Genomic DNA, 27,644 nt, shown 5'->3' with positions numbered 1-27,644 from the left:
CACTGTTTCTTGTGACGATGTGTGTGTGTGACAGGGATATTTCAGCCTCTGAGTCAGAGTCTCCTGGGGAGATAGTTTGGGACATTTTAGGCTTGTTCCTCTTCTCTGAGGTGAATTTGGTACTCTGCGCCTGTGTGCCGATATTGGGGCTTATTTTAGTTTTATTGTGTGCTCCTCCTGAGTACCATTTTTTTTCTCCAAATCTTTCCCCTCACCTTGGATACTTAAAGCGGAGGTTCACACAAAAAGTGAACCTCCGCTTTTTGGATCCCTCCCTCCTCCAGTGACACATTTGGCACCTTTCAGGGGGGAGGGGGGTGCAGATACCTGTCTGATCCCCACGGGGAATCCAGCCTGTGATGTCACCCTCCCCCCCCGCTGTCTTCTGGGAAACACTGTTCCCAGGAGAACGGGGACCAGTGACGGCGCGCCGTGATCCTCGTGCATGCGCAGTAGGGAATCGGGCAGTGAAGCCGTCAGGCTTCACTTCCTGATTCCCTCACCGAGGATGGCGGCGGAAGCAGCCGAGGACCGAGCGATTGCTCAGCCTCGGCTGCTGGCATCGTGGGCGCGCTGGACAGGCAAGTGTCCTTTTTTTTAAAAGTCAGCAGCTGTGCTGTTATTGTAGTTGCTGACACATAAATAAATCGGCCGAACCTCCGCTGTTCTGACAATTTTGTGTCAGCGGGCTATCTCTATCCAGCAGCTTTCTCCCCCTCACGAAGCAGAGCTCTAGTCAGACATGACCGTCCCACTAGCCTCCACGCATGCACCTCCACGGATCCTATATCTTATATGGGTTCTTGATACTTTTTGGTACGTGATATTTTTTTTTTGCCCGTGACCGTGCTTCTGATTAACTTTATTTAAAATGTTGTTATATGTATTATTATTATAATGACATATGCTTCTTTAATAGACATCTGGCTCTGTATGTTTACAAAACCCTGAAGAAGGGCATCAAGCCGGAAACGTTGGGTTCATCTGAGAGTTTCCTGGCGTCTGTATATGTTTTGTAACCTTTATATTTTATGAAATTGTTTACTGTCCTATATGACTTAGTTTTTACAATTAAATTATTACCTTTGTAATAAACAATTTTTTACATTACCTACTTTGTTTTTGGTCACTTATAAAAAGTCCCATCCTTTAAGGGGGTTTTTGTTTTTTCATACAATTCAGGGATGCAGTGGCCTAAAACTTTTTTTCTGTAGATCCTGGGGTTCTTTTTCAAAACAGATATTTGCTTCCACTTCCAGCGAAAGAGCGCCGCAGTATCTGTGGCGATCTTCGCCATGTGCAGCCCCTCCTCTGTCCCCCTCGTAGTCTTCTGGGAGAAACACAGGTTCCAGAAGACAGAAGGAACCAGTCAGAACATGCAGCGCGACTCACGCATGCGCAGTAGGCAAACAGACTTTCTGATTCCCTTACTTAAAGTGGAGTTCCGGCCACAATTTCACTTTTTAAATATAAATACCCCTGTAATACACCAGCTTAATGTATTCTAGTAAAGTTAGTCTGTAAACTAAGGTCCGTTTTGTTAGGTTGTTACAGCATTTAGATACTTTATAAAATAGAAATTGACTGAGGCCAGCTTAAGTGTGGGCATCATGAAGCCAGACTGTATGACTTCCTGGATTTCAGCCTTGCAGATCTCGCACATGCTCAGTGCTGCACAAGCAGTGTAATAGGTTTCAGATCAGGTTTCAATAGAAACGGGAGTGTCAGAGGAAGTTGCCGCCCCTTATCTATGCAAACCTCTCCTCCCCTCCTCCCCTCCTCCTTCCAGGAACCAGTAAATAAACGAAATAATTTGTTCCTGTGCAGATATATCTACATAACAAGATTATATATATATATCTTGTTATATATGTAGTGTGTATACATATACTAGACATGTGCACTGTCAATAAATTCATTTTGTTTAGTTCCGTTTCGCATTAGCCGTTATTTCGTATTTTGTGCCCGAAACTCAATTTGGATTCGTACGAAATACGATTTTTTGTTAGATTCGTTCACTTTTCATAACAATTACCAACATTCGTTATGATGAATTTAAAAATCTGGATGCTTAAAGAGGACTAATAGTATCTGCTGTGCTCATTATTAGGGGTTCCCACCATCCCTGTGCTGACTTCCTGTGGCTGTACCCCTGCTGTGCTCATTATGAGGGGTTCCCACCATCCCTGTGCTGTGCTGACTTCCTGGGGCTGTAGGGATGGTGGGAACCCCTCATAATGAGCACAGCAGGGGTACAGCCACAGGAAGTCAGCACAGCACAGGGATGGTGGGAACCCCTCATAATGAGCACATCAGGAGTACAAACCCAGGAACTCAGCACAGCACAGGGATGGTGGGAACCCCTCATAATGAGCACAGCAGAAGTACAAACCCAGGAAGTCGGCACAGCACAGGGATGGTGGGAACCCCTCATAATGAGCACAGCAGAAGTACAGCCCCAGGAAGTCAGCACAGGGATGGTGGGAACCCCTCATAATGAGCACATCAGAAGTACAGCCCCAGGAAGTCAGCACAGGGATGGTGGGAACTCCTCATAATGAGCACAGCAGAAGTACAAACCCAGGAAGTCAGCACAGGGATGGTGGGAACCCCTCATAATGAACACAACAGGAGTACAGCCCCAGGAAGTCGGCACAGCACAGGGATGATGGGAACCCCTCATGAGCACAGCACATGGATGGTGAGAACCCCTCATAATGAGCACAGCAGAAGTACAAACCCAGGAAGTCAGCACAGGGATGGTGGGAACCCCTCATAATGAACACAACAGGAGTACAGCCCCAGGAAGTCGGCACAGCACAGGGATGATGGGAACCCCTCATGAGCACAGCACATGGATGGTGAGAACCCCTCATAATGAGCACAGCAGAAGTACAGCCCCAGGAAGTCAGCACAGGGATGGTGGGAACCCCTCATAATGAGCACAGCAGAAGTACCGCCCCAGGAAGTCGGCACAGCACAGGGATGATGGGAACCCCTCATGAGCATAGCACAGGGATGGTGAGAACCCCTCATAATGAGCACAGCAGAAGTACAGCCCCAGGAAGTCGGCACAGCACAGGGATGGTGGGAACCACTCATAATGAGCACAGCAGGAGTACAAACCCAGGAACTCGGCACAGCACAGGGATGGTGGGAAGCTCTCATAATGAGCACAGCAGAAGTACAGCCCCAGGAAGTCAGCACAGGGATGGTGGGAACCCCTCATAATGAGCACAGCAGAAGTACAAACCCAGGAAGTCGGGACAGCACAGGGATGGTGGGAACCCCTCATTAGCACAGCAGAAGTACAGCCCCAGGAAGTCGGCACAGCACAGGGATGATGGGAACTTCTCATGAGCACAGCACAGGGATGGTGGGAACCCCTCATGAGCACAGAAGAAGTACAGCCCCAGGAAGTCGGCACAGCACAGGGATGGTGGGAACCCCTCATATATTGTTCCCACCATCCCTGTTCTGTGCTGATTTCCTGGGTTTGTACTTCTGCTGTGCTCATTATGAGGGGTTCCCAACATCCCTGTGCTGTGCTGACTCCCTCCTGCTTCCTCCTTCCCCCAGCACAGCACATTGTCACCATAACATCATGCATACCATCGCCCCAGCACACCGCATCGGCCCCAGCACACCGCATCGGCCCCAGCACACCGCATGGGCCCCGGCACAACACAACGCATGGGCCCCCGGCACAACACAACGCATGGGCCCCCGGCACAACACAACGCACGGCCCCGGCACAACACAACACAACGGCCCCCCGGCACAGCACACCGCATCGGCCCCCGGCACAGCACACCACATCGGCCCCCGGCACAGCACACCACATCGGCCCCCCGGCACAGCACACCGCATCGGCCCCCCGGCACAGCACACCGCATCGGCCCCCGGCACAGCACACCGCATCGGTCCCCGGCACAGCACACCGCATCGGTCCCCGGCACAGCACACCGCATCGGTCCCCGGCACAGCACACCGCATCGGTCCCCGGCACAGCACACCGCATCGGTCCCCGGCACAGCACACCGCATCGGTCCCCGGCACAGCACACCGCATCGGTACCCGACACAGCACACCGCATCGGTACCCGACACAGCACACCGCATCGGCCCCCGGCACACCGCATCGGCCCCTGGCATAGCACACCGCATCGGCCCCCGGCACAGCACACCGCATCGCCCCCCGGCACAGAACACCGCATTGGCCCCAGCACACGGCCCCGGCACAGCACACTGCATCGGCCCCCGGCACAGCACAATGCATTGGCCCCCGGCACAGCACACCGCATCGGCCCCCGGCACAGCACACCGCATCGGCCCCCGGCACAGCACACCGCATCGGCCCCCGGCACAGCACACCGCATCGGCCCCCGGCACAGCACACCGCATCGGCCCCCGGCACAGCACACCGCATCGGCCCCCGGCACAGCACACCGCATCGGCCCCCGGCACAGCACACCGCATCGGCCCCCGGCACAGCACACCGCATCGGCCCCCGGCACAGCACACCGCATCGGCCCCCGGCACAGCACAGCGCATCGGCCCCCGGCACAGCGCATCGGCCCCCGGCAAAGCACAGCGCATCGGCCCCCGGCAAAGCACACCGCATCGGCCCCCGGCAAAGCACACCGCATCGGCCCCCGGCACAGCACACCGCATCGCCCCCCAGCACACGGCCCCCGGCACAGCACACCGCATCGGCCCCCGGCACAGCACACCGCATCGGCCCCCGGCACAGCACACCGCATCGGCCCCCGGCACAGCACACCGCATCGGCCCCCGGCACAGCACACCGCATCGGCCCCCGGCACAGCACACCGCATCGGCCCCCGGCACAGCACACCGCATCGGCCCCCGGCACAGCACACCGCATCGGCCCCCGGCACAGCACACCGCATCGGCCCCCGGCACAGCACACCGCATCGGCCCCCGGCACAGCACACCGCATCGGCCCCCGGCACAGCACACCGCATCGGCCCCCGGCACAGCACACCGCATCGGCCCCCGGCACAGCACACCGCATCGGCCCCCGGCACAGCACACCGCATCGGCCCCCGGCAAAGCACAGCGCATCGGCCCCCGGCAAAGCACACCGCATCGGCCCCCGGCAAAGCACACCGCATCGGCCCCCGGCACAGCACACCGCATCGCCCCCCAGCACACGGCCCCCGGCACAGCACACTGCATCGGCCCCCGGCACAGCACACCGCATCGGCCCCCGGCACAGCACACCGCATCGGCCCCCGGCACAGCACACCGCATCGGCCCCCGGCACAGCACACCGCATCGGCCCCCGGCACAGCACACCGCATCGGCCCCCGGCACAGCACACCGCATCGGCCCCCGGCACAGCACACCGCATCGGCCCCCGGCACAGCACACCGCATTGGCCCCAGCACACCGCATCGGCCCCCTGCACAGCACACCGCATCGGCCCCGGCACAGTGTTTGCGTTTGACGGGCACAGTAGATGTGTTTGATGGCACAGTGGCTGCATGTGACAGGCACAGTGGATGCACAGCAGAACAATTTTTAATATGACTTGCTATAGCACGGGGCCCGCCCCCCTGCACGGGGGCCCACCCCCCACGTCATGCTCCTCTCTATCTCCGCCTCTGCCCACCTCCTCAAGTTCCATAGATAGAATGCACACATTCGAGGTGTGCTAGTGGGATGGGAGGGTGGACGGGCGGAGGCGTAGAGATGGTGACACACCGCATCGGCCCCCGGCACAGCACACCGCATCGGCCCCCGGGAAAGCACACCGCATCGGCCCCCGGCACAGCACACCGCATCGCCACCCAGCACACGGCCCCGGCACAGCACACTGCATCGGCCCCCGGCACAGCACACTGCATCGGCCCCCGGCACAGCACACTGCATCGGCCCCCGGCACAGCACACTGCATCGGCCCCCGGCACAGCACACTGCATCGGCCCCCGGCACAGCACACTGCATCGGCCCCCGGCACAGCACACCGCATCGGCCCCCGGCACAGCACACCGCATCGGCCCCCGGCACAGCACACCGCATCGGCCCCCGGCACAGCACACCGCATCGGCCCCAGCACACCGCATCGGCCCCCTGCACAGCACACCGCATCGGCCCCGGCACAGTGTTTGCGTTTGACGGGCACAGTAGATGTGTTTGATGGCACAGTGGCTGCATGTGACAGGCACAGTGGATGCACAGCAGAACAATTTTTAATATGACTTGCTATAGCACGGGGGCCCACCCCCCACGTCATGCTCCTCTCTATCTCCGCCTCTGCCCACCTCCTCAAGTTCCATAGATAGAATGCACACATTCGAGGTGTGCTAGTGGGGTGGGAGGGTGGACGGGCGGAGGCGTAGAGATGGTGACAGCACACCTCGAATGTGTGCATTCTATCTATGGAACTCGAGGGGGCGGGCAGAGGCGGAGATAAAGCGGAGCATGACATGGGGGACGGGCCCCTGTGCAGGGAGGCGGGCCCCGTCCTAAAGCTTGCTCGAGATGTTTTTCTGCGGCTGAAGGCCCAGCCTCCTGGGATTGCTGACAGACATCTCCCAGGAGGCATAGCAGCGCAGGATGACGCGGCGAGGCTGCTGCCGCCGCGGCGGGGGAAATAAACTCACATATATAACGCAGTGAGTTTTTTTTTTAAACATGACAAATATATTTAAGGGGGCAGTATTAAATAGATTGCTCTATCTAAAGTGAAAAAAGAGGGTGGAACTCCGCTTTAAGATGCCGGAGCTGAGGGACGGGACGGCTTCGGACAGGTAGCCAGACCATTTTTGCAATTTTTCCTTTGCTTTTTTTTTTACTTATAGCTTTTAGAGTTTGTAAAAGACCCCCCAAACCATATCTTTTCTGAAAGCACATGACCAATAGAATAAAAAGAAGGTGCTACTGATTTCTAAGGTCCCACCATATTTTATTTATCAAAACAATATTTTTGCTAAATATCCACTAAAATCATGATTAGTAGATGAATACACAGCAAATTTTACAAAATTCCTGCTAAATATAAAAGCTTAACCTGTATTGGGTTAATAACAAATATTTGTAACTTTTAAAATGCGCCTTTTTGCAAAATGGTAAAAATTGAACTGGCCCGAAAGTATAAATATCTACATTTCTCAAAAAAATCATCTCAAATTTCATTTTTCCCTTACAGCTTTCAGAATTTGTGAAATACTCCCAAAACTATATATTTTCTGAAAGCATATTACCTCTAGAATAAAAATAAGGTGCTATTGATATTTTAGACCCCATGATATTTGCACAAATGTTTATCAAACCAATATATTTCGTAAAAAATACACAAACTATTATTGGCAGATAAAAACACAGCTAATCTTTACAAAATTTCTGCTAAATTACAACTAACTATACAAGCTTAACCTGTATGGAGTTAATACATAACAAATATTTGTAATTTTTACATTGCGTCTTTTTGCAAAATGGTTGCAATTGAACGTTCGCAAAAATGTAAACATACACATTTCTCTAAAAAGCTGAAGGTTTTAATTTTTTTCCCTTACAGTATTCAGAATTTGTGAAAGACCCCCCCAAACCATATATTTTCTGAAAGCATAAGACCAGTGGAATAAAAAGAAGGTGCTACTGTGAGTTTTAAGGCCACACGATATTTGCGCAAATGTTTACCAAAACAATATTTTTGCAAAAAATACACTAAAATCATCATTAGCAGATACAAACACAGCAAATTTTACAAAATTCCTACTGTATATAAAAGTTTAACCTGTATTGAGTTAATAAATAACAAATATTTGTACATTTTAAATTGTGCCTCTGTCCTTGGGTTGACTCCGGCAAAAACCTGTTATGTACGCCAATTTGTAACCCTGGTCCACTACAGAGTTATTGACCTTTTGTCTTGCGTTTGCTGCTTGAGCAGAAGTGTTGGGCTCATTATTGTAAAACACAATCTCTAGGCACTAGACAAATTACTAAACTTCCCTCTGTTTCAGATGGAATCAGCCTGTTCAGTGATGGTCTCTCTGCAAGAGGTAGATTTCGGCTGTCCACAGTCGTTAATGACAACTATCATCATGTGTTTTTCCAGGCTCATCAAAGGTTTTTGTGATTTACAGTAAAAGATCAACATTTTCGTTTTGTAACACTGCCCTTCAGGCTGGCTCCAGCTCCCAGAGGGTTCACAAAGCTCCTAGCCCCAGTGCTGGACTTGCTGGGGACACAGAGGTAGTCAATCTCAGGATACCTCAACAAGCTTTTGCTCTGGGAGCAGTAAGTTCCAGCTTTAAAAGCAAAATATAGAGTAAGAAGCAAAAGGTATCCTTTGATATGTCTCTGCATGAAAAAATGGTATCTACGTTTAATCGATTTCCCCTATGTGCAATTCCACTCTCTGTAGGTTTTTAGTACAGAAACATTCTCTGTCTGGAACATGAAGGTCCAAACATTGGATTGCCAAAAGGCTCTGTCTCCGTGGTATTGCAGAGCTTTAGTTGATGGTTGATCGGAATCTGGAGCAGGGGGTGTTTTTCTTTCCAGGGATATGGAACATAGTAACCACTGATGCTAGTCTCTCTGGTTACTGCACATCAATACCTTGGAACTTCAGGCAGTACACCTTACTCTGGATTATTGGACGAACCAGTTGCACAGGTTTATGGTCAGTGCTCTATCCAATAATGCCATTGCAGTGGCAAATATCAACCACAATGAGTAGTACTGCTCAGGCAGGTGAACCACATTCTATCTGGTGCAGAACAGCATGTGCTGTCTCAGGCGGCAGTACATATTGCAGGTATAGAAGACTGGCAAGTGTTTTTTTTTTTCCAGTTGTTTGCGACTAATAACGGAACAGTGGTCCCTGCATCCTAAAACATTCTCTGCAGTCAGCCAGCATTGGGGAACTCTACAGGTGGCTCTACTGGATTCCAGGTTCTATAACAAATTGGACAAGTTGGGTCTGGGACGAGAGTCCCACTAGAAATAGGGGTAGATGCACTGGTAACACGTTGGAAACATGTTCTCTCTAGTCTACGCCTTCCCCCTGATTTAACTACCGATGCTTCTTTTGTAAAGAATCCTGGAGGTGGTAACACTGATAAGTGTTGGCTGGCCCAGCCCAGGAGGGCTTGGTACACCGACATGGTAAATTTTGTAGGGGGACACTTCCGATCCAGCCAGACATATGGACTTGGGTCCTGTTATCTCCACACTGTTGAGTGCCAGGAAGCTGGCTTCAGAGAACTTCATTACAGGACTTGGAAATCTTGTATGCCTGGTGGGAAGCCAGGAAGTGGCACCCACTGAAATATGTGAGTGGGAATTTTTTTTGTCCTTTCTCCAGTCAGGAGTGGCTATTAGATTGGCCTTAAGGGTCCGATTTTGTCTCTCTCCATTTTTTTTCCAGAGACCGTGGTTTCTCAGTCCTTTTGTACTTCATGAAGCAGGTAACGTAGACAGTCCTGCCTGTCAGGCCACCTTTTGAACCACTTTCAGAAACTCTGTTAGTGCTTCAACTCTGAAGGTGGCTTCTTTGGTTGCCATCACTTTGGCAAAAAGTGTCAGAGCTGGCAGTTCATTCATGTAAGGTGCCGTTATTGGTCTTGCATCATGATAGGGTGATGTTGTGTCCTCATCCATCTATCTTGCGTAGAATGTTTTCTAGTTTTCACTTGAATTAGGGCAATGTCTTGCCTTTTTTTTTCCTTATCCATAGTTGCCAGGATAAAGATCGCAGCATACTCTGGAGGTAGTTCAGGCAGTCAGGATTTACTTGAGTTGTCTGCGTAGATCAGGAATCCTGGTTGTGCTGCCAGAATATCCCAGGAAGGGAAAGTAACATCCAGGTCAACTGTATCTGCCAGTTAATCATTGAAGCCTATGGTTTGAAAGGGCAAAGTCCCACCCTTTCTGTGGAGAACTCTCTACCAGGTGTGTGGGTTAATCTCAGGCTTACCTGCAATCAGGCGTTAGTGGCTCAGATTTGAGTGGCTGCTACGGTCTTGGGTTCATACATTAACAGGATTTTAGCAGGTGGATGTCAGAGCCACAAAGGATATTGTCTTTGGCCACAGTATGTTACGGGCAGCAGAATAGATTCTTCTCGGGTAATGTTTTTTGTGATTGTGTCTCCCTCCCCTCAAGTGTATTGCTTTGAAATGTTCCAGATAGTAATGATTATAACCTGCTCTGTGTCCTGTGATGTATGATAAAGAATTTTTTATTTTTCCTTCATACCCTATAAAAAACATTTCTTGAAGCACATCACAGGACACACAGGTCCCTCACCTCTTTCTGGGACTATGCTTGCTACAAAACTGAGCTTCTTGTATATGAGGGGTTATATAGGGGAGGACTTCCTGTTTGACTTGCCAGTATCCATTCACCTATAGGTGGTCCATAACCCAGATAGTAATGATTACAACATGCTCTGTGTCCTGTGATGTACTCCAAGAAATTAATTTTACTGCTAGGTATATAGGTAAAATACACTTTTAATTTATGCAGTCTAGAGCTAACAGCATAGGCAAATGCCAATATAAATATCACATGGCTTTGCTACTGTGCTACTATGCTAGTATGTGTAAGTAAATATTACCATCTTTTCTCATATGATGTGTTTTGCTGTCATTGCCTTGTTAATAAAAGTGATTTCTGACATCTTGGCATCGGTTAACTTGGCAGAATTATTACAAGCAGTAATGGGCAACTGGAGAAATTAAGGATAGGACAAAAAGACCTTCCACCATTATGTTGACAACTGTATTGTATTTTAACCACTTCCCTATTGAGCCTATTCTGGCACTTCTTTCCTTCATAATTCATAAAATCATAATTGTTTAACTAGAAAATTACTCAGAACACCCAAACATTATATATATATTGTTTTAGCAGACACCCTATGGAATAAAGTGGCGGTCATTGCAACTTTTTATCTTGCACGGTATTTGCTCAATAATTTTTCAAATGCCTTTTTTGGGGGAAACAAACGTTTCATGAATTAAAAAATAACAAACTTCGGTACTTAAAAATCTCCATAGGCGACGCTTTAATTTTTTTTACAGGTTACCTGTTTAGAGTTACAAAGGAGTTCTAGTGCTAGAATTGTTAAACGCGCTCTAATGCACACGGCAATACCTCCCATGTGTGGTTTGAACGGTGTTTACATATGTGGGCGGGTGTGTGTGATTGCTTCTGAGCGTGATCTACTGGGGACAGGGGCGTTTTTTTTACATTTTTTTTTCTTTGTGCTTAATTTTTTTTACAGCTAGGTATGTAGGTAAAATACACTTTTTTTTATATATTTTTTTTTTTTACACTTTTTTTTTTTATTTACATTTTTTTGATTACTTTTATTCCTATTACAAGCAATGTAAACATCCATTGTAATAGGAATCTATTGTGACAGGTCCTCTTTAAGACCCTACATCTCTCCTCCAGGCTGGCAAGCATGAGATCGGAAAAAAAATTCTGATGCTGACAGCCGTGATTGCTGCTTTGTTTACTTCCGGGTACCCTGGCGTGACATCATAACGTTGCGCCCGGGCCTCCGACAGTCATAGAGATGACCGTTGACCATCTGGTCACCGGAAATCGCTATCCTCGTCATCTGGCGCCGGCCGATTCGTTCTCCGGGCCCCTAATGGCACGGGAGAGCCCGTAGAAGCACCGGATGTCCCCTCCCGCCGCCTATAAGAACCATCAAGTGACGGAATTGCCACTATGATCGTTATGTTGCGCAGAATCGCCGGCTGAAAATAAGGTTATCTGAATGATGCCTGTAGCTGCAGGCATCATTCAGATATCCCCCCCCCCCTTTAAGTCTAGGACATCATATGACGTCTAGCGGTAGGGAAGTGGTTAACTGTGTTTATCATTTAAAATGTTAATGTAGAGTAAATCTATTTTCTTACCTCTTAGATGGACGTCCACAGTGGGAAGCCGGAGCAAAAATTCTAACTGAAAGGAGAGACCTGGTAAGTCTTCAAGTGATACTAAAGTCTCATTTTTAAAAAAACTTTTGCCTAAAAATAACAAACATGTTATACTTGCCTGCCCTGTGCAGTGGATTTGCACAGAGCAACCCAGTTAGTTCCTCCTCTTCTCGGGTCCCGCTTAAGCTCTCCTGGCGCCTCCCCCCTGATGAGTGTCCCAAAGCAAGCAGCTTGCTATGGGGGCATCTGAGCCCAGCCGCAGCTCTGTGTGTCCATTGAGACACGGAGCCCTGACTAGGCCCCTCCCCCTCTCTCCTCATTGGCTCACTAACTTACTGGAGCCAATTCAAGCGCTATTGAAACAACACAAAAGTACATCTCATGCTTCTGTCAAGGGGGAACTATTGATTCTTCGTAGACAGGTCACCGCTCTCCTTGCCTACAAGGCTAAGACAGCAAAACAATCTTGTAACTGCATTCCGAATCTGGTAATAAATGTGGCCACGTGTTGGGGCACTACACATTCCACAATTGGTGTGTTTAGATGGTAGGAAAGTGACCCTCCCTAATCAAATAGCCTCTGCCTTCTGTGAGTTTTTTCAAGCTCTATACAGTCTGCTTACTAGGCTGGCATCTGTTAGGATAATTCTCCCCCTGTGATCAGTCAAACTTCAAGTGTTCGAGGAGCAAGATAATTTATTTCAAATGTACCGGTACAGATGGATGAGATCTTCATGCTGGAAAGAAAGCAGAAGTCACATACAGACACGATGTGTGTAACCTTCTTTATAGAGTCAACAGGAAAAATACCATTGGCTAAAAGATCACTGGTGACTCATGACGCAAAAAAGCTTTATTGCCAATCACAGTGACTTTTTAAACTCTTAGCAAAGGTTGATTTAATGAAGTAAAACACACAATAGAATTAGACCAGCTAAAGCAACGTGTCTTTTTAGAAGCCATTACAGAAACTAGAGTCCATTTTACATTCCTTTAAATAGTCACACAATACACATAAAAACTTTTCCAACATTCCCTCCTCTTGTGTGCTTATTTTATCTCAACACATTTCGATGATAGTCCCTATGTTTCATGCACTTTCGGACTATATGTCATTAAGTTGAGCTTCAATGTCCACACAGGTCTCCTCAGAGGTAGGAAGTGCTTGATACATTGTTCTTGAGATTGCAGTTTCGATCACTTTTTGTGAAAGTACTCGAACACAGGGAATGCAGCAACATCCGCAAGTGACCAGAACGGCCAAAGCCACAGCAATTGGGATCAAACATGATGCGATAAGTCCAGTCCATTTATCAAACCATCCTTCAAGCCAGTTTGTGAATGGATCATTCACTGCTAATTCATTTGATAGAGCAGTTAGTCCTTCCAGGGCTTTGGTCACAGTCCCTCCAGGAGCTGTATTATTAGGGCTAAAGATACAACACATGCTAACAAACATTTTGCATACCCCTCCTCTTTCAGCCAAGATCATATCTAAAGCCATTCGGTTCTGCCATGCCATTAGAGAGGTGGGGCCCAGCTGTTCTGCTAGACCTTTTACAGCGTCCCTGGTATAGTTTACAAATCGTTGTTGGTTATAGTGTATATAGTTAATCCAGTCAACATTTTTATTTATAGTCACCCACCAGAAAAGAGACTCAAACCCAGCCGTTACCTGATTTATGGCCTTAAACTCATTCGGCACCCCTCAAGGAACTCCAATCTCATCTATGTAGATCTGGGAGTCAAATGACCCTTTGGGAGAGGTGTCCCTTCGATACCGTTGGTGACTCTTAGTCCACGGGTGTTCTGACAGGATTCTTAGGGGCATAACCAGCTGGACCATAGCACAATCCCCTCGGGCATTGGCCGGGATCCTAGCTCGTAGTTTCTTATCCCCACACATCCACCAAACATCAGCTCTCTGAATGTCATGTTCCACCCAGTCACCATGTTCCTTGCTAATCCTCTCCGCACAGCAGTCATCAGGTAGTGACCCAAGATCCACCGCGCTACTGTTCCCTGGGAGTGCAAAACAAGTAAAATTGCCCGGATACGTAGCAACCGCTGGAGGTATATGAGGTCTCTGCACTGGGGGAAACAACAAACTCAATGTGTGACAGGTAGAATTTTGTTTCTGGTTTATAACTCTTATTATACAACCGCAGCATACATTTAAAACCTTCTGGATCTGTATATTGTAATCTAGAGGAAAAGGGACTGTTGCTAAATGTGGTCTAGCTCCAGCACAAACTAAACAGTTTTCCCTTTTTAGAGTTTTAACCATGTACCTCAACCATTCTGACCACAAATTTTTTTCTTGGTAACCCGTCTCCAAAGCTACAGTAGGTGTTTGTGATATTGTGTTTTCAGCACGACAGCATCGCGCTGATTCTCGGTGACATGGTGCCGAGATCTCGCCGACATCTCACACTCACTGGAATAGTGACAGCACATCCCAGCAAGCGCGTCATAGAAGCGACGGGAGATCCGACTTGGATTCCCGCCAATTCTACACGTGTGCGGCGTTTGTTATGAATCCTGAGGGGGAAGTCCCCGCCGGATTTTAAATAAAAATCCGGCATGGGTTCCCCCCTCAGGAGCATACCGGGCCCTTAGGTCTGTTATGGGTTGTAAGGAGAGCCCCCCTACGCCGAAAAAAACGGCGTAGGGGGTCCCCCTACAATCCATACCAGACCCGTATCCAAAGCACGCTACCCGGCCGGCCAGGAAGGGAGTGGGGACGAGCGAGCGCCCCCCCCTCCTGAGCCGTACCAGGCTGCATGCCCTCAACATGGGGGGGTTGGGTGCTCTGGGGCAGGGGGGCGCACTGCAGCCCCCCCACCTCAGAGCACCCTGTCCCCATGTTGATGAGGACAGGGCCCCTTCCCGACAACCCTGGCCGTTGGTGGTACCTACCCACGTGGGTAGGTATCACATGGGTAGGTACAGAGCATGATGGGATTGTGAGGTCTATATAAATCCGATGCAAGCCACGCACTTGTCATTGCAGCGAGGAAAGGCGACGTGTCAACATCGGGAGAAGAAGAGAAGTGAAGAACATGACGTCACAGCACGGAAGAACAACTCGCAGCACGGAAGGAGAAGAAGACGTACAGCACGGAAGAAGGCACCGGACAGCGAGAGGAAGAACCGGGGTGCGCCGAGTCAACAGCGGAGAGCGGCGAACATAGAAGGAGACCCCCGGAGAGTTGAGAAGACCCCCCGGATAGCGGAGAAGACCCGTCGGGATAGCGGAAGAAGAAGCCCCCCCACCGAAGACGCCGGAGGAAACCCGCCGGGGGGTGGGGGCTTTTTTAAAAGCGACCCCCCCCCCCGGCGGTGGAAGAGAACCAGACGGCGGCCCCCACCCACCCGAAGACGTCAAAGAAGAAGCTCCCCCTGGTAAAAGAGTTAATAAAGAAGACGGGGAGCCTCCGGAGCAGAAAAATAAATTATTTTAAAAACCCTTGTGTGGTGTGTTTATTAACTTTGACATTTTTCCTACAGGTGAATGGTTAGGGGTACGATGTACCCCATATCCATTCACTTAGGGTGGGGGGCCGGTATCTGGGGGCCCCCTTATTAAAGGGGGCTCCCAGATTCCGATAAGCCTCCCGCCCGCATACCCCGACAACCAACGGCCAGGGTTGTCGGGAAGGGGCCCTGTCCTCATCAACATGGGGACAGGGTGCTCTGAGGTGGGGGGGCCGCAGTGCGCCCCCCTGCCCCAGAGCACCCAACCCCCCCATGTTGAGGGCATGCAGCCTGGTACGGCTCAGGAGGGGGGGGGGCGCTCGCTCGTCCCCACTCCCTTCCTGGCTGGACGGGTAGCGTGCTTTGGATACGGGTCTGGTATGGATTGTAGGGGGACCCCCTACGCCGTTTTTTTCGGCGTAGGGGGGCTCTCCTTACAACCCATAACAGACCTAAGGGCCCGGTATGCTCCTGAGGGGGAACCCATGCCGGATTTTTATTTAAAATCCAGCGGGGACTTCCCCCTCAGGATTCATAACAAACGCCGCACACGTGTAGAATTGGCGGGAATCCAAGTCGGATCTCCCGTCGCTTCTATGACGGCTCTGTCTCCATCGCGGCAAGCCAGCTCGGCGCTGGCTCCCGCGATGGGGCTCGTAGGTGGTCAATCTCGCCGAGAAAGGGAGCGAGATTGACACAATATCGCGTTCACCTACTGTATGGCATCTTCTACTGTTAGGTTTTATTGGGTGGTAATACCTTGAGGAAAAATGTACCTAAAGGATCTGTACCCGACACCCATGATCCCATAGAATATAACCGTTGATCCTTTTTTTTTTTTGAGGTTCTTTTAAGGTTATCAGCAATTGATTGCAATCTCTGCCATGTGTACAGGGAGAATTGGCCACCTTTGTTATGGTGAGTCTTTCTTTTAAGCCATTTATCCCTAGAATGTTGTACCCCCAATCTTGGTGTGCTGTGGTCCACAGGACCTGGTTCCATACTGAACAGTCAGTTCCACTTGGAATATAACAAACATATTTATCTGCCCATTGGAGCCTTCTTGCTTTAGTTAAGTCCCCACAGTCCACCATTTGGCAAAAATCAACTAAAATGGTACTAGTTACTCCTTCTTTGAAGGTTAAGTTCAAGGCCTTGCCCGCACTTGCCCATTCTAGAGGTTCCTTCTCTTTCCAGTTTCTGCCTCCACGTATAGACGTCTCACCTAGAGTCACCAGTAGACCCAAGATAATTACTGTCCCTTTCATCCTAACCAGCTACAGAGCCCTGGGGGGTAAGGTAATGGAGTTCTTCACCGGTTTGAGATGAGCCCCACCTTGTGCAGAACCTCCCTTTGTAGCTGGACTTTACCAGAGCTCTGCCGCCAACTGACCCTGCTCTGCCTGTAAAACCTTTTTTGCAATGGGACTGGTGAGTCCAGGTAGACCTCTCTGCAATCCTTTTTCCTTTCACATTTGTCCAATTCAATAAAATCCAATGCATTAAGAACAAAACATTTTTTGAGTAGTTTGTGAAGCCATAAGCTTTACATATCTTATTTAACATCTGTCATCCCCCTGTTTGACACATGAGTTACTCCATGTGTCAACACTGTTGCATACCTAAAAAGGGATTTTGGCAATACCGGTTTTCCTTCAGGTGATATGTAAATGTTATCTATCATTGTGCAACCTTTTGTTTTCCAATATTGTTTCTCCCCAGGGGGTGTATTCTGCTGCATATCAGTAAGGACTGTATGATCTATCTCTATGATTTCCAGTTCTGTCATTATTTGATGTGTTTCGTGTGCCGCTATTTTAGTCGCTTCATCTGCTCCTTTATTTCCCTCCGAGATAGGGTCTGTATGTTTTGTGTGTGCTTGACATTTGCATATTGCAAGCTCTTTTGGTAACTGTATTGCAATGACGTCCTTGTGTGAAATTGGCTTACCACTAGAGGTCACCATCCCCCTGTTTTTCCATTGTTGTGCAAAAACATGTACAGTTGAAAATGCATATTGACTATCTGTGTATATGGTTACAGATTTTTCCTTTTGTAATTATGCATGCTCTTGTCAGTGCTACAAGTTCTGCTACTTGTGCTGAATAATGTTTTGGTAATGGCCTGGCTTCCAAGATTTCATCCTGTGTCACTACTGCGTATCCGGTTACATTTGTGCCATCAGGATTTTTTATACTGGAGCCATCAAGAAAGTGTCAGGATTAGATAACGGCACATCTTTCAAATCACTTTATGGCAGTACCTTTTTAGCGATGGCAGCAGTACAGTTATGTTTATGGCCATCAATAGGGAGCGGTAGTAATGTGGATGGGTTTAATGTAGTACACCTCTGTATTGTTAAGTGAGGTTGTGTCAAGAGAATTGTCATACAGGAAAGGTGTCGTGCTGGGCTCAAATGTGATATCTTTTGTTGTAAAAGAATAACAGATACTGCATGAGGTACTTTGAATGTCAGTGGGTGATATAGCACTATAGATGCTGAGGCCTTAACTGCTTCGGCTGCAGCTACCACTGCCTGTACACAGGGTGGAAGTGATCTGGTTACACAGTCTAGTTTTGTAGACTAGTAAGCAATTTGCCTCTGGCGCTCACCATGTGACTGTGTAAGTACTGATGTCATGTGACCTTCCCTTAAATCTACTGTTTGTTCGAAAGGTTTGTCATAGTCCGTTAAGGCTAGCACTGATGAACTAGAAAGGACTTGTTTTAGGTCGGTAAAGGCTATCCCTGTTTCCTCACTCCATTTTATAGCATCCTGTTGGGCCATGGGGTTACCATGTGAGGCATGGACCAACGGGGCGGTCAATATTGAATACCCGGGGATCCAAACCCTACACAAATCCCTCATGCCCAAAAAATACATCATTTGTTTTGTTTGGTCTTTGGTCTCGGCACCTGTAGGAGGATTTGAATTCTCGCTTCATCCAGGTTCCGACCTTCTTTTGAGATATTATACCCCAAGTATTTGACCTGCTGTTGCCAAAACTAGAGTTTTAGTTTTATTTACCTTATGCCCTTGATCATGGAGAAAATACAACAGAGCCATTGTACCAGTCATACAAACCTCCTCTGAGGGAGACGCCACTAGAATGTGTCTACATAGAGGAGGAGCTGGCTTCCCTCTAGGGGCACAAATTGAGCCAAGTTTGAGGACATTGCCTGTGAAAAGATGGTGAGGGACTCACAATAGCTCTGGGGCAACCTGGTGGAGGTATATCAAAGAGGGGTGTTACAGGGGCTATCAGGACATGGAATAATGACCCCTGTTGTAAAAATGTATCTATTACAGAGGTTATACCTTCCTCTGCTTCCTTCTATGGGACTCCTATGTTTCCGCCTCGGCGGTGTACTCCTCTACATCTTCATCTCCTTCAACACTTTGCACAAAAACCTTTACTTTAAAAAAAAAAAAATTCCCATTGTTTTCAGATACTTCTCTGAACGTTTAGCATATTGTAAAACATCCAAAACTGATGCAGTTCGGTAAGTAACCATGTTTTAAACAATGTAATCTTTATGATCCTGTTTTAATCCATTTACAAAAGCTATTTTTAGCCGTTGCTGATATGCACTATTCACATCCTCAGCTTCGGAGATCCCAGAGAACACTTTAAAAACCTCTCGTAGTTTATTTAGGTAGTCACTGACGCTCTCCTTGTCTTCTTGTACTGTCATATTTATTTTCTACCAATCAGTCCATGGCCTAAAAACAGTCATTGTCAGGGGATGCTGTCCTCCCACCCTGTCCAGCTGTCCTCCCCTGGGGTTCCGGACTTCTATCAAGGGGTATTCTTCACCATCATCTACACCATGGGTCTTCAAACTACGGCCCTCCAGTTGTTTAGGAACTACAATTCCCATCATGCCTAGTCATGTCTGTGAATGTCAGTTTGTTACAATGCCTTATGGGATGTGTAGTTCCACCACAGCTGGAGGGCCGTAGTTTGAGGATCCCTGATCTACACCATACCTAATAGGAGGTTTACTTGATCTCTTGGCCCCTGCTGGGGCACCTAGTGCATAGGCTATGGCGTCAGTTAAAGTTTCAAGGATTGATCTGTTCAACTCCGAGATTATGCTGCTATCTGGAGAGATTAAGGAAGTAGGGTTAGGGTCTTGTTCAGAGGCGGTTCCTCTGACAGGGGTGGATGTCACAGGGAGGGTGGTACTCTGGGCAGTGGCTTGCACCTGAGGGGGAGGACAGTTATAAGGAGGTGGTCTCTGGGTGCTACAAATGAAATCATCCTCTTTGTCCACTAGGGGAAGTTGGGCTTGGCATTTTTCTTTTGTTCTTCTAGCATGTTCAAGCCAGCATGCCACCATTTCTAACTCACACCTTCTCTGATCTTAACAATTTAAGCTTATCCACCAAATTCTGGCAACTTGTTACAGTTAAATTATTCTTAAAACCAAATTTTCTTTCCCAATTAACACAGTATCTCACACATTTAGGGTCTTTGTTATGCATACATTTCTTATCTCCTTCTTATGGTGCATTAGGAACACAACAGCAACACACACAATACATTCCTTTACAGAAATTATTCCCCATGGTGCTCTGTTCTTTTTTTTTTTTTTAGAAGCACAGTTTGTTTAAAACTAACAGACAAAAAACAAACAGACAAAACAAAAAAAAGAAGAGAAAAAAAAATGACCTGGTCTGAAATCACGTGTGCACACATACAAAAGAGGAAGTGCACTTAGCTTAGATAGGCGGACAAGTCCTTAACAATACAAATGTCCGAAGGGGGGGTGGTGGGTGAGCCTAGTGTTTAACCACAAGATTGCAGACACGTGAAACATATAACTGCCTTAACAGGAAAGTTCCCTGTCGTTAGCATTAATTGGGCTTTCCAATAATTTGTAAAACACTGGGGTAGCAATCCTTGGGCCACGATAACAATAATAATACAGGAAAATCAAAAATATAAAAACACCCCACACTATGGGGAGAATCAAAAAATTGTTAAAACCTGTCTATGCAGCACTGTTCAAAAAAGAGAGAAGTAGATGGTACTATACCACCTATTATAGAAAAATAAGTGATCACCAAGATGAAAGTACTTTTAGCGCTTAAATTGTCGGGTCCTCAACCTTCGACATTTGGTATACCCTTCAAATCTTTTTTTTATCTGTCCTGGACAGCAGGCGACGTCCATTTTAACGCAGGCAACGCCCCAAATGCCTGTGACATCGGACTATTAAGATCTCATACAATCAATCCCAATGTCTGTTATTACAACTCATCTATGACTCATAACCAGAATCAAGCAGAAAAAAGAAAAAAAGAAGAATAGACTTGGAGAATTTTTTTTTTTTAAGTAATTTAAAGTATCTTGCCTCCCAAACACACTAGAAGGACTGGAACACAGCAGGTTCGGAACCAGATGGTTGAACCCGGGTCCTGGTAGTCCTATTTGACCACTAATGTTAAGTGGGGGGACTTATTTTCTCAGTGAGTTTTGAGATCCGATACTCACCGATTTCTGATCGATCAGAACCATTGGACCCGGGCTTAACGCATTGGTTGCGGCTGGAAGGACCAAAATGTTAGGATAATTCTTCCCCTGTGATCAGTCAAACTTCAAGTGTTCGAGGAGCAAGATCATTTATTTCAAATGTACCGGTACAGATGGATGAGATCTTCATGCTGAGAAGAAAGCAGAAGTCACATACAGACACGATGTGTGTAACCTTCTTTATAGAGTCAACAGGAAAAATACCATTGGCTAAAAGATCACTGGTGGCTCATGACGCAAAAAAGCTTTATTGCCAATCACAGTGCCTCTTTACAACTCTTAGCAAAGGTTGATTTAAGCAAGTAAAACAAACAATAGAATTAGACCAGCTAAAGCAACGTGTCTTTTTAGAAGCCATTACAGAAACTAGAGTCCATTTTACATTCCTTTAAATAGTCACACAATACACATAAAAAAACTTTTCCAACATTCCCTCCTCTTGTGTGCTTATTTTATCTCAACACATTTCGATGATAGTCCCTATGTTTCATGCACTTTCGGACTATATGTCATTAAGTTGAGCTTCAATGTCCACACAGGTCTCCTCAGAGGTAGGAAGTGCTTGATACATTGTTCTTGAGATTGCAGTTTCGATCACTTTTTGTGAAAGTCCTCGAACACAGGGAATGCAGCAACATCCGCAAGTGACCAGAACGGCCAAAGCCACAGCAATTGGGATCAAACATGATGCGATAAGTCCAAGAAGCACCAGGCCCAGATGGCTTTTTTTTTTTTATTGTGTTTCAAAAAAACGGTACAAAGACATATACCAATAATGTCTAAGGACAGTCTGACAATCTGGCAACAGGCTATGCTCTTAGCTCTAAGACCGATACATAGTCTCAGCCACAATAATCTCACTGCACAGATAAGACGGATTATAATCATTATATAGTAACTTGTGCTGTTAAACTGTTGTATGGTCTTGGCCACCATGCTGCAGCTCAGTTTCAGAGTCTTGGCAATCTTCTTTATAGCCTAGGCCATCTTTATGTAGAGCAACTATTCATTTTTTTCAGGTTCTCAGAGTTCCTTGCCATGAGGGGCCATGTTGAACTTCGAGTGACCAGTATGAGAGAGTAAGAGCGATAACACCAAATTTAACACACCTGCTCCCCATTCACACCTGATCCCTTGTAACGCTGAGGAGTACGGGGAGGGAAAAATGCTAATTGGGCACAATGTGGACATTTTCACTTAGGGGTGTACTTACTTTTGTTGCCAGTAGGTTAGACAATATTGGTGTGATGTTTTTTTGAGGGGACAGCTAATTTATATTGTTATACAAGCTGTACACGCACTACTTTACATTGTAACAAAGTGGCATTTCTTCAGTGTTATCACATGAAACAATATAATAAAATATTTGCAAAAATGTGAGGGGTGTACTCACTTTTGTGAGATACTGTGTATATATAATCTGAAACAATATAAGAAAAAAATATATAAAGGATGTGAAGAAAGGAACTCAACTATTATTATTGTCCAAGTGTATTCAGCTGCTGGGTAGTGACCAGTTTACTTAGACCAGAACCAGCAGCCCACAGTATAGCAGTCAGTCTCCATTGGCTAGGTCTCACTTATCCTTCACAGTTCCAGTCAGCAGCAAAGATTCAGAGGGGCTCACCAGCAGCGTCCCCATTTTCACAGTGCTCATGGACTGAGCATGTCTCTGTACTGTCCCACCAAATGTAGATGTGGTGGCTGTGTTCGCATGCTGGCGCGTGGCCCATGATGGGTGCATGGCCCAGATTGTGTTACGTGACGTAAAGGGTGATGTCAATGCGTTTTGCATTGTAATTGCGGAGCTTCATCAGGACAACAGTGGTTTGCAGAAGTTCCCCTTAGGTTAACGCTAATTGTAAAGCCCACTCATTCAGTGCTTCCTAAAGAGGCAATGCACAGGTAATTTAATAGCAATCCATTTATAACTCAACAGATGGCTTTACCTGCTTACCCAGATATTTTTCAAGAGGCTTAAATACTGTCTAAGCAACAACTATTATCTCACCACTAAAACCTCAGAAGAAATCATGCCTAAATCATATAACGACTGAAAAAAATAACTCAATAACATGTGAAACTAACATAACGTGAAACTATGAGAGCGAAAAACACAGTACGAAACAAAGAAACAAATGCCACCAATTAATTCACACAGTCCTTATTCCTCTATGAATACCTGAAAATTTTGTAAAGTGTTCAATCCCTTGAAAAAAAAATTTTTTCGTTTGTAGATCACTTTTATTTTTTCAAAGATTTTATTGCAGGTTTCAAAGTTAACAGTACATAACAGAGCCTATTGGGTATACTCAGGCTCAATTACATAGCAAAAAAACGAAAAGCACAATAAAATTACACTTTTATCAAATAAATTGGTACACTCTAACTGCCCACTCAGGCGGAAATTTTAGGATTCTTATTGGCCACTCTCCCTCTCAAACACCCAACAGAGTTAAACTCTGGAATTTATTAAAATACGCACTCTCCCATATCTTACGTGTCAGGAATGACTCCCTATAGTGAATCATAAATGTACGTTGTACAACAATATATATACCGTTAATTACTTATCCAAGTGTTAGTATAAGCAGATTCCACCCAAATGTTCCACACTTTATGAAATGTCTTGACACAACCTCTAGACATGTGGTTTTGTATAATGGCAGGGCTGAATTGACCATACGTTTCCATAAGTTAATTGATGGTGCGGAGGAGGATTTCCATTGCATGACCATGTCCTTGCGTGCATAATAAATTAGTATCCCCAAAAGAGTTCTAACTGCCCAGCTAGGAACCAGTGGATCTACAATCCCCATTTCTACCCTCAATGGAGACTAAACCGCTAGACTGTCCGGATGAATGTGGTAACCTCATTCCAAAAGGTCTTGACCAGGAACAGCTCCAGGCGTGGCACACCTCCAGCGGGTATCTGAAATAGATGGGTATATTTTGTGTAGGCGCATGGGTGTAAAATACGCTCTATGCATAATTTTAAACTGGACCAGTCTGTCCCTGGCCGAGACCAGTTGCGAGAAGGAGCACTCTCATAGGTCTTCCCACTCTTCCGTGTCCATTTCAGGGAAGTCGCCCACCCATTTAGCTTTTAAAGCTTCTAGTCCCATGTGCACGTTGGGCAGTAACATTTTATAAATGATGGACAAGGGCTTGGACATGGATTTGTCCCTTAGCAAATATTCCAGAGTCAATGTATATAGGGCTACTTGGGAATGCTCAAATTGAGTATTGAAGGCATGCCTAAGGGTTGCAGAAACTGAAATAGATGTGAGTTAGGGAGGTTGTATTTTTGTTTTAGTTCATCAAAGGTTTGTAGTTCGCTCCCAGAACATATTTGGTCTACATATTTATTACCCTTGAGTGCCCTGACTGGGATCAGGTATTGACATGAACTCTGACAGCTTTGGTATTATACCAAAGAGGATTATGTGGTGAAATATGTCTGGGGGTACAAGGCACAGAGAATTGGCTACTAGCCATGCTTTCACAACTGCCTTCATAGCCACTGTCAGGGGAAAAGGTGCACAGGGCCCATGATGGATCAGGTTCTGCAACGCCTCGTAAGAACCCAGGCAGGCTGCCTCCAGCACCACATATCAATTTGTGGCTCTCCCCTTTTCGCCTGGCATCGGCACCAAGGGTCAGACCCTCCGAGATTTTGGTTGGGTGCTGAACACTCAGAAGTCAGTAATGGTACCGACTCAACACCTAGTGTATCTGGGGTTGATTCTGGACTCCTCAGAGGAAAAAGTTTTTCTCCCTGTGGAGAAGTTGCAGACCCTTCGGGCTGCGGTGTGGCAGTTGACATCCCAAAGATGGTCGTCACTCCGCTTTTGCATGCGAGTCCTGGGCCTCATGGTGGCCTCCTTCGAGACGGTACCATATGTGCAATTTTACACGTGAGTGTTGCAGAAGGAAATTCTGTCCAGATGGGACAAGTGCCCATCATCCCTGGATTGTCAAATCCGGGTGAGCCACCTGGTCAGGACCTCCCTAGTTTGGTGGCTGACATCAGCGGCACTTCTGGCCGGGAAATCATTCCTTCCCTTTCACTTGATGGTGATCACGACGGATGCCAGTCGTACCGGTTGGGGGGGAGTCTGGGTGGTTTTCGACTCAAGGTCGCTGGTCTCCGGAGGAATCCCACTTGCTGATCAGTGTCCTGGAACTTCGGGCGATCAGACTGTGCCTCTACACTTGGTCTCAGAAACGTCCAGTCAGGATCCAGTCGGACAACGCCACGTCAGTGGCATATGTCAACCATCAGGGAGGAACAAGCAGCATGGCTGCAGCATCAGAGGTCGCTCGCATCTTAAGGTGGGCAGAAAGGAGCGTACTGGCCCTGTCGGCCATATACATTCCGGGCGTGGAAAACTGGCAAGCGAATGAGTCGCCAGATGCTGGACCAAGAAGAATGGTCTCTGCACCCTGATGTGTTTCAGCTCCTTTGCCAAAGATGGGGCACGCCATACGTACGTCTCCTGGCATCTCGACTCAATCGGAAGGTATTGAGGTTTGTGGCCAGGTCAAGAGACCCATGGGCAGACAGACGCAACAGATGCATTAGTGGCACCGTGGAGTCAGTACCGGCTGATCTATGTTTTCCCTCCTCTAAGGCTCATTCGCAGAGTGAAGACAAAGGGGATTCCAATGATCCTAATCGCTCCGGATTGGCCTTGGCGTCCTTTGTACGCCGACCTAGTGCGTCTGTTGGCAGACGTCCCTTGGCGTCTACTGCTGAGAGAAGACCTGTTGTCACAAGGTCTCATACTTCATCCTGCTTTACAGTCGCTGGCTTTAATGGAATGGCTATTGAAAGCCAGGTGCTAAGAGACCGGGGTGGGTATGCCCACCATTATAATACCTCCCTTCATCCACCCACTTCTAATGATGGGCATACATGCACCATTTATATATGCCGAAGCATGGGGGCATCCTCCCGCAACAAAGTTATGCCGCGTACACACGGTCGGACTTTTCCACGGGCAAGCCTTCGTCGGAATTTCGACCGTATGTACGCGGCATTAGGAGCAAAATCACTCCTCCGCCCCTGCTGCCCCCATGTTTTGGCATATATGCTCTTTTTTTTTTTTTAACTGTGGTGGTGAAATCACCTCCTACAGCGTTGGAGTCACGGCTTTATGTATCGTGGGAGCAAAAGCTGCTGCTGCTGTCAAGATAAATGAATAAGCGCTGCAACTGAATGGCGTACCTGCTAAGCAAATGATGGTTAACATTAAAACAAAGTAACATTACAGTATACCAGTAAGATCATACTATACCTGCAAAGCAAATGCCCAAAAAAAAAACATAGTAAAAAATTAAACATTTTTTAACCAAACCTGTGCCTAAAATATATATATTGCGAAGCATGGGGGCATCCTCCCGCAAAAAAGTTATGCCGCGTACACACGGTCTATTTTTTCCACGGGCAAGCCTCCGTCGGAATTTCGACCGTATGTACGCGGCATTAAGAGCAAAATCGCTCTTCCGCTCCTTCTGCCCATATGCTTCAGCGCATATGCTTTTTTTTTTAAACTGTGGTGGTGAAATCACCTCCTACAGAGTTGGAGTCACGGCCTTATGTATCGTGTTGTCAAGATCCGCGCAACAGCTGAATGGCGTACCTGAAAACAGTAAAATTTTTAAAAATTATATACCTGAAAAGCAAGCATGATAAAACATAACAATAAAACATTGCAGAATAGAATACAGTAAAAAAGCAGAACAATAGAAAGGGAGAGAACAATAAAATGACAATTATTTTATTTATTTATTTATATATCTATATCTATATATATATATATATATATATATATATATATATATATATATATATATATATATATATATATTTATATATATTTATATATATATATATATATTTATTTGTGTTTTTTTATTTTTTACTTTTTTTTAACACTTTTTTTGTAACTGTAACTGTTCAACTTTTCTGTTCCAGGATTGGGTCTCTCAAAATGCGATGGCATCTTGTGAGAACCTGTGTAAGTGTGTCCTAGCCTGTGAAATGCTTTACCCTAAGATAAAACTTCAATCATGTGTGGAAGCGTTCAAAACATTTCCCAATGCAAAGATCAGGATTGTCAGGACAGGAGGGACAATAACAGGTGTCACGCCTATATCTGCGCTTGCTACAGACACAACATCTTCTTTGGGAGGCTCGTTGGGTAGGGGAACTTGCAAGGACAAAAGGAAAATGCCTCTCGTGCAGTGGGCTTACTGCATTTGGTTGGGAATGATTAGTGCAGAACCGCCTGGATACAGTTCTGTGATGATCTCATCCTGGAATTGAAGGAAGGATCCAGTCCGTCCTGAAGCTCTGTATATCACATGAGTGTTCAGCAAAGCCAATTGAAATAAGTATAGAGACACTTTTTTGTACCAGCATCTTGCCTTACGGCGCCAACAACTGGTCGTTAAGGTCCACCCCTCCCATATTAAGGTTATATTTGTGGACACAGAGGGGTTTCTCCAACGCCAGTCGCCGTACGGATTCGTACTGTCCTGTCTGCGTGAAGGGAGATAAAAATAAAAACATTCTTATTGTCCCTCCACTTCACAGCGAACAAATATTACACCTAAGATGGGAATCTACAAGCCGCTGGGGAAAGCCCCGGCGATTAGGTCGCACGGTGCCACATGCTCCAGTCTGATGA

General features: G+C 46.9%; 1 protein-coding gene across 1 annotated transcript in view; it reads left to right on the top strand.

Annotated features, from left to right (window-relative positions):
- Positions 1 to 27,644, top strand: part of NFATC3 (nuclear factor of activated T cells 3) — a 734,948-nt gene that overhangs the window by 271,859 nt on the left and 435,445 nt on the right. Inside the window, exon 8 of the mRNA XM_040327757.1 lies at positions 11,919 to 11,974. Coding sequence (XP_040183691.1) covers positions 11,919 to 11,974 — 56 coding nt within the window. The remainder of the gene's footprint in view (positions 1 to 11,918; positions 11,975 to 27,644) is intronic.

This window comes from Rana temporaria, chromosome 11, assembly GCF_905171775.1.
Source record: "Rana temporaria chromosome 11, aRanTem1.1, whole genome shotgun sequence".
In the NCBI taxonomy this organism is placed as follows: Eukaryota; Metazoa; Chordata; class Amphibia; order Anura; family Ranidae; genus Rana; species Rana temporaria.
Note: the sequence above shows the minus strand (reverse complement) of the source record. Positions and strands in the feature narration are given on the sequence as shown.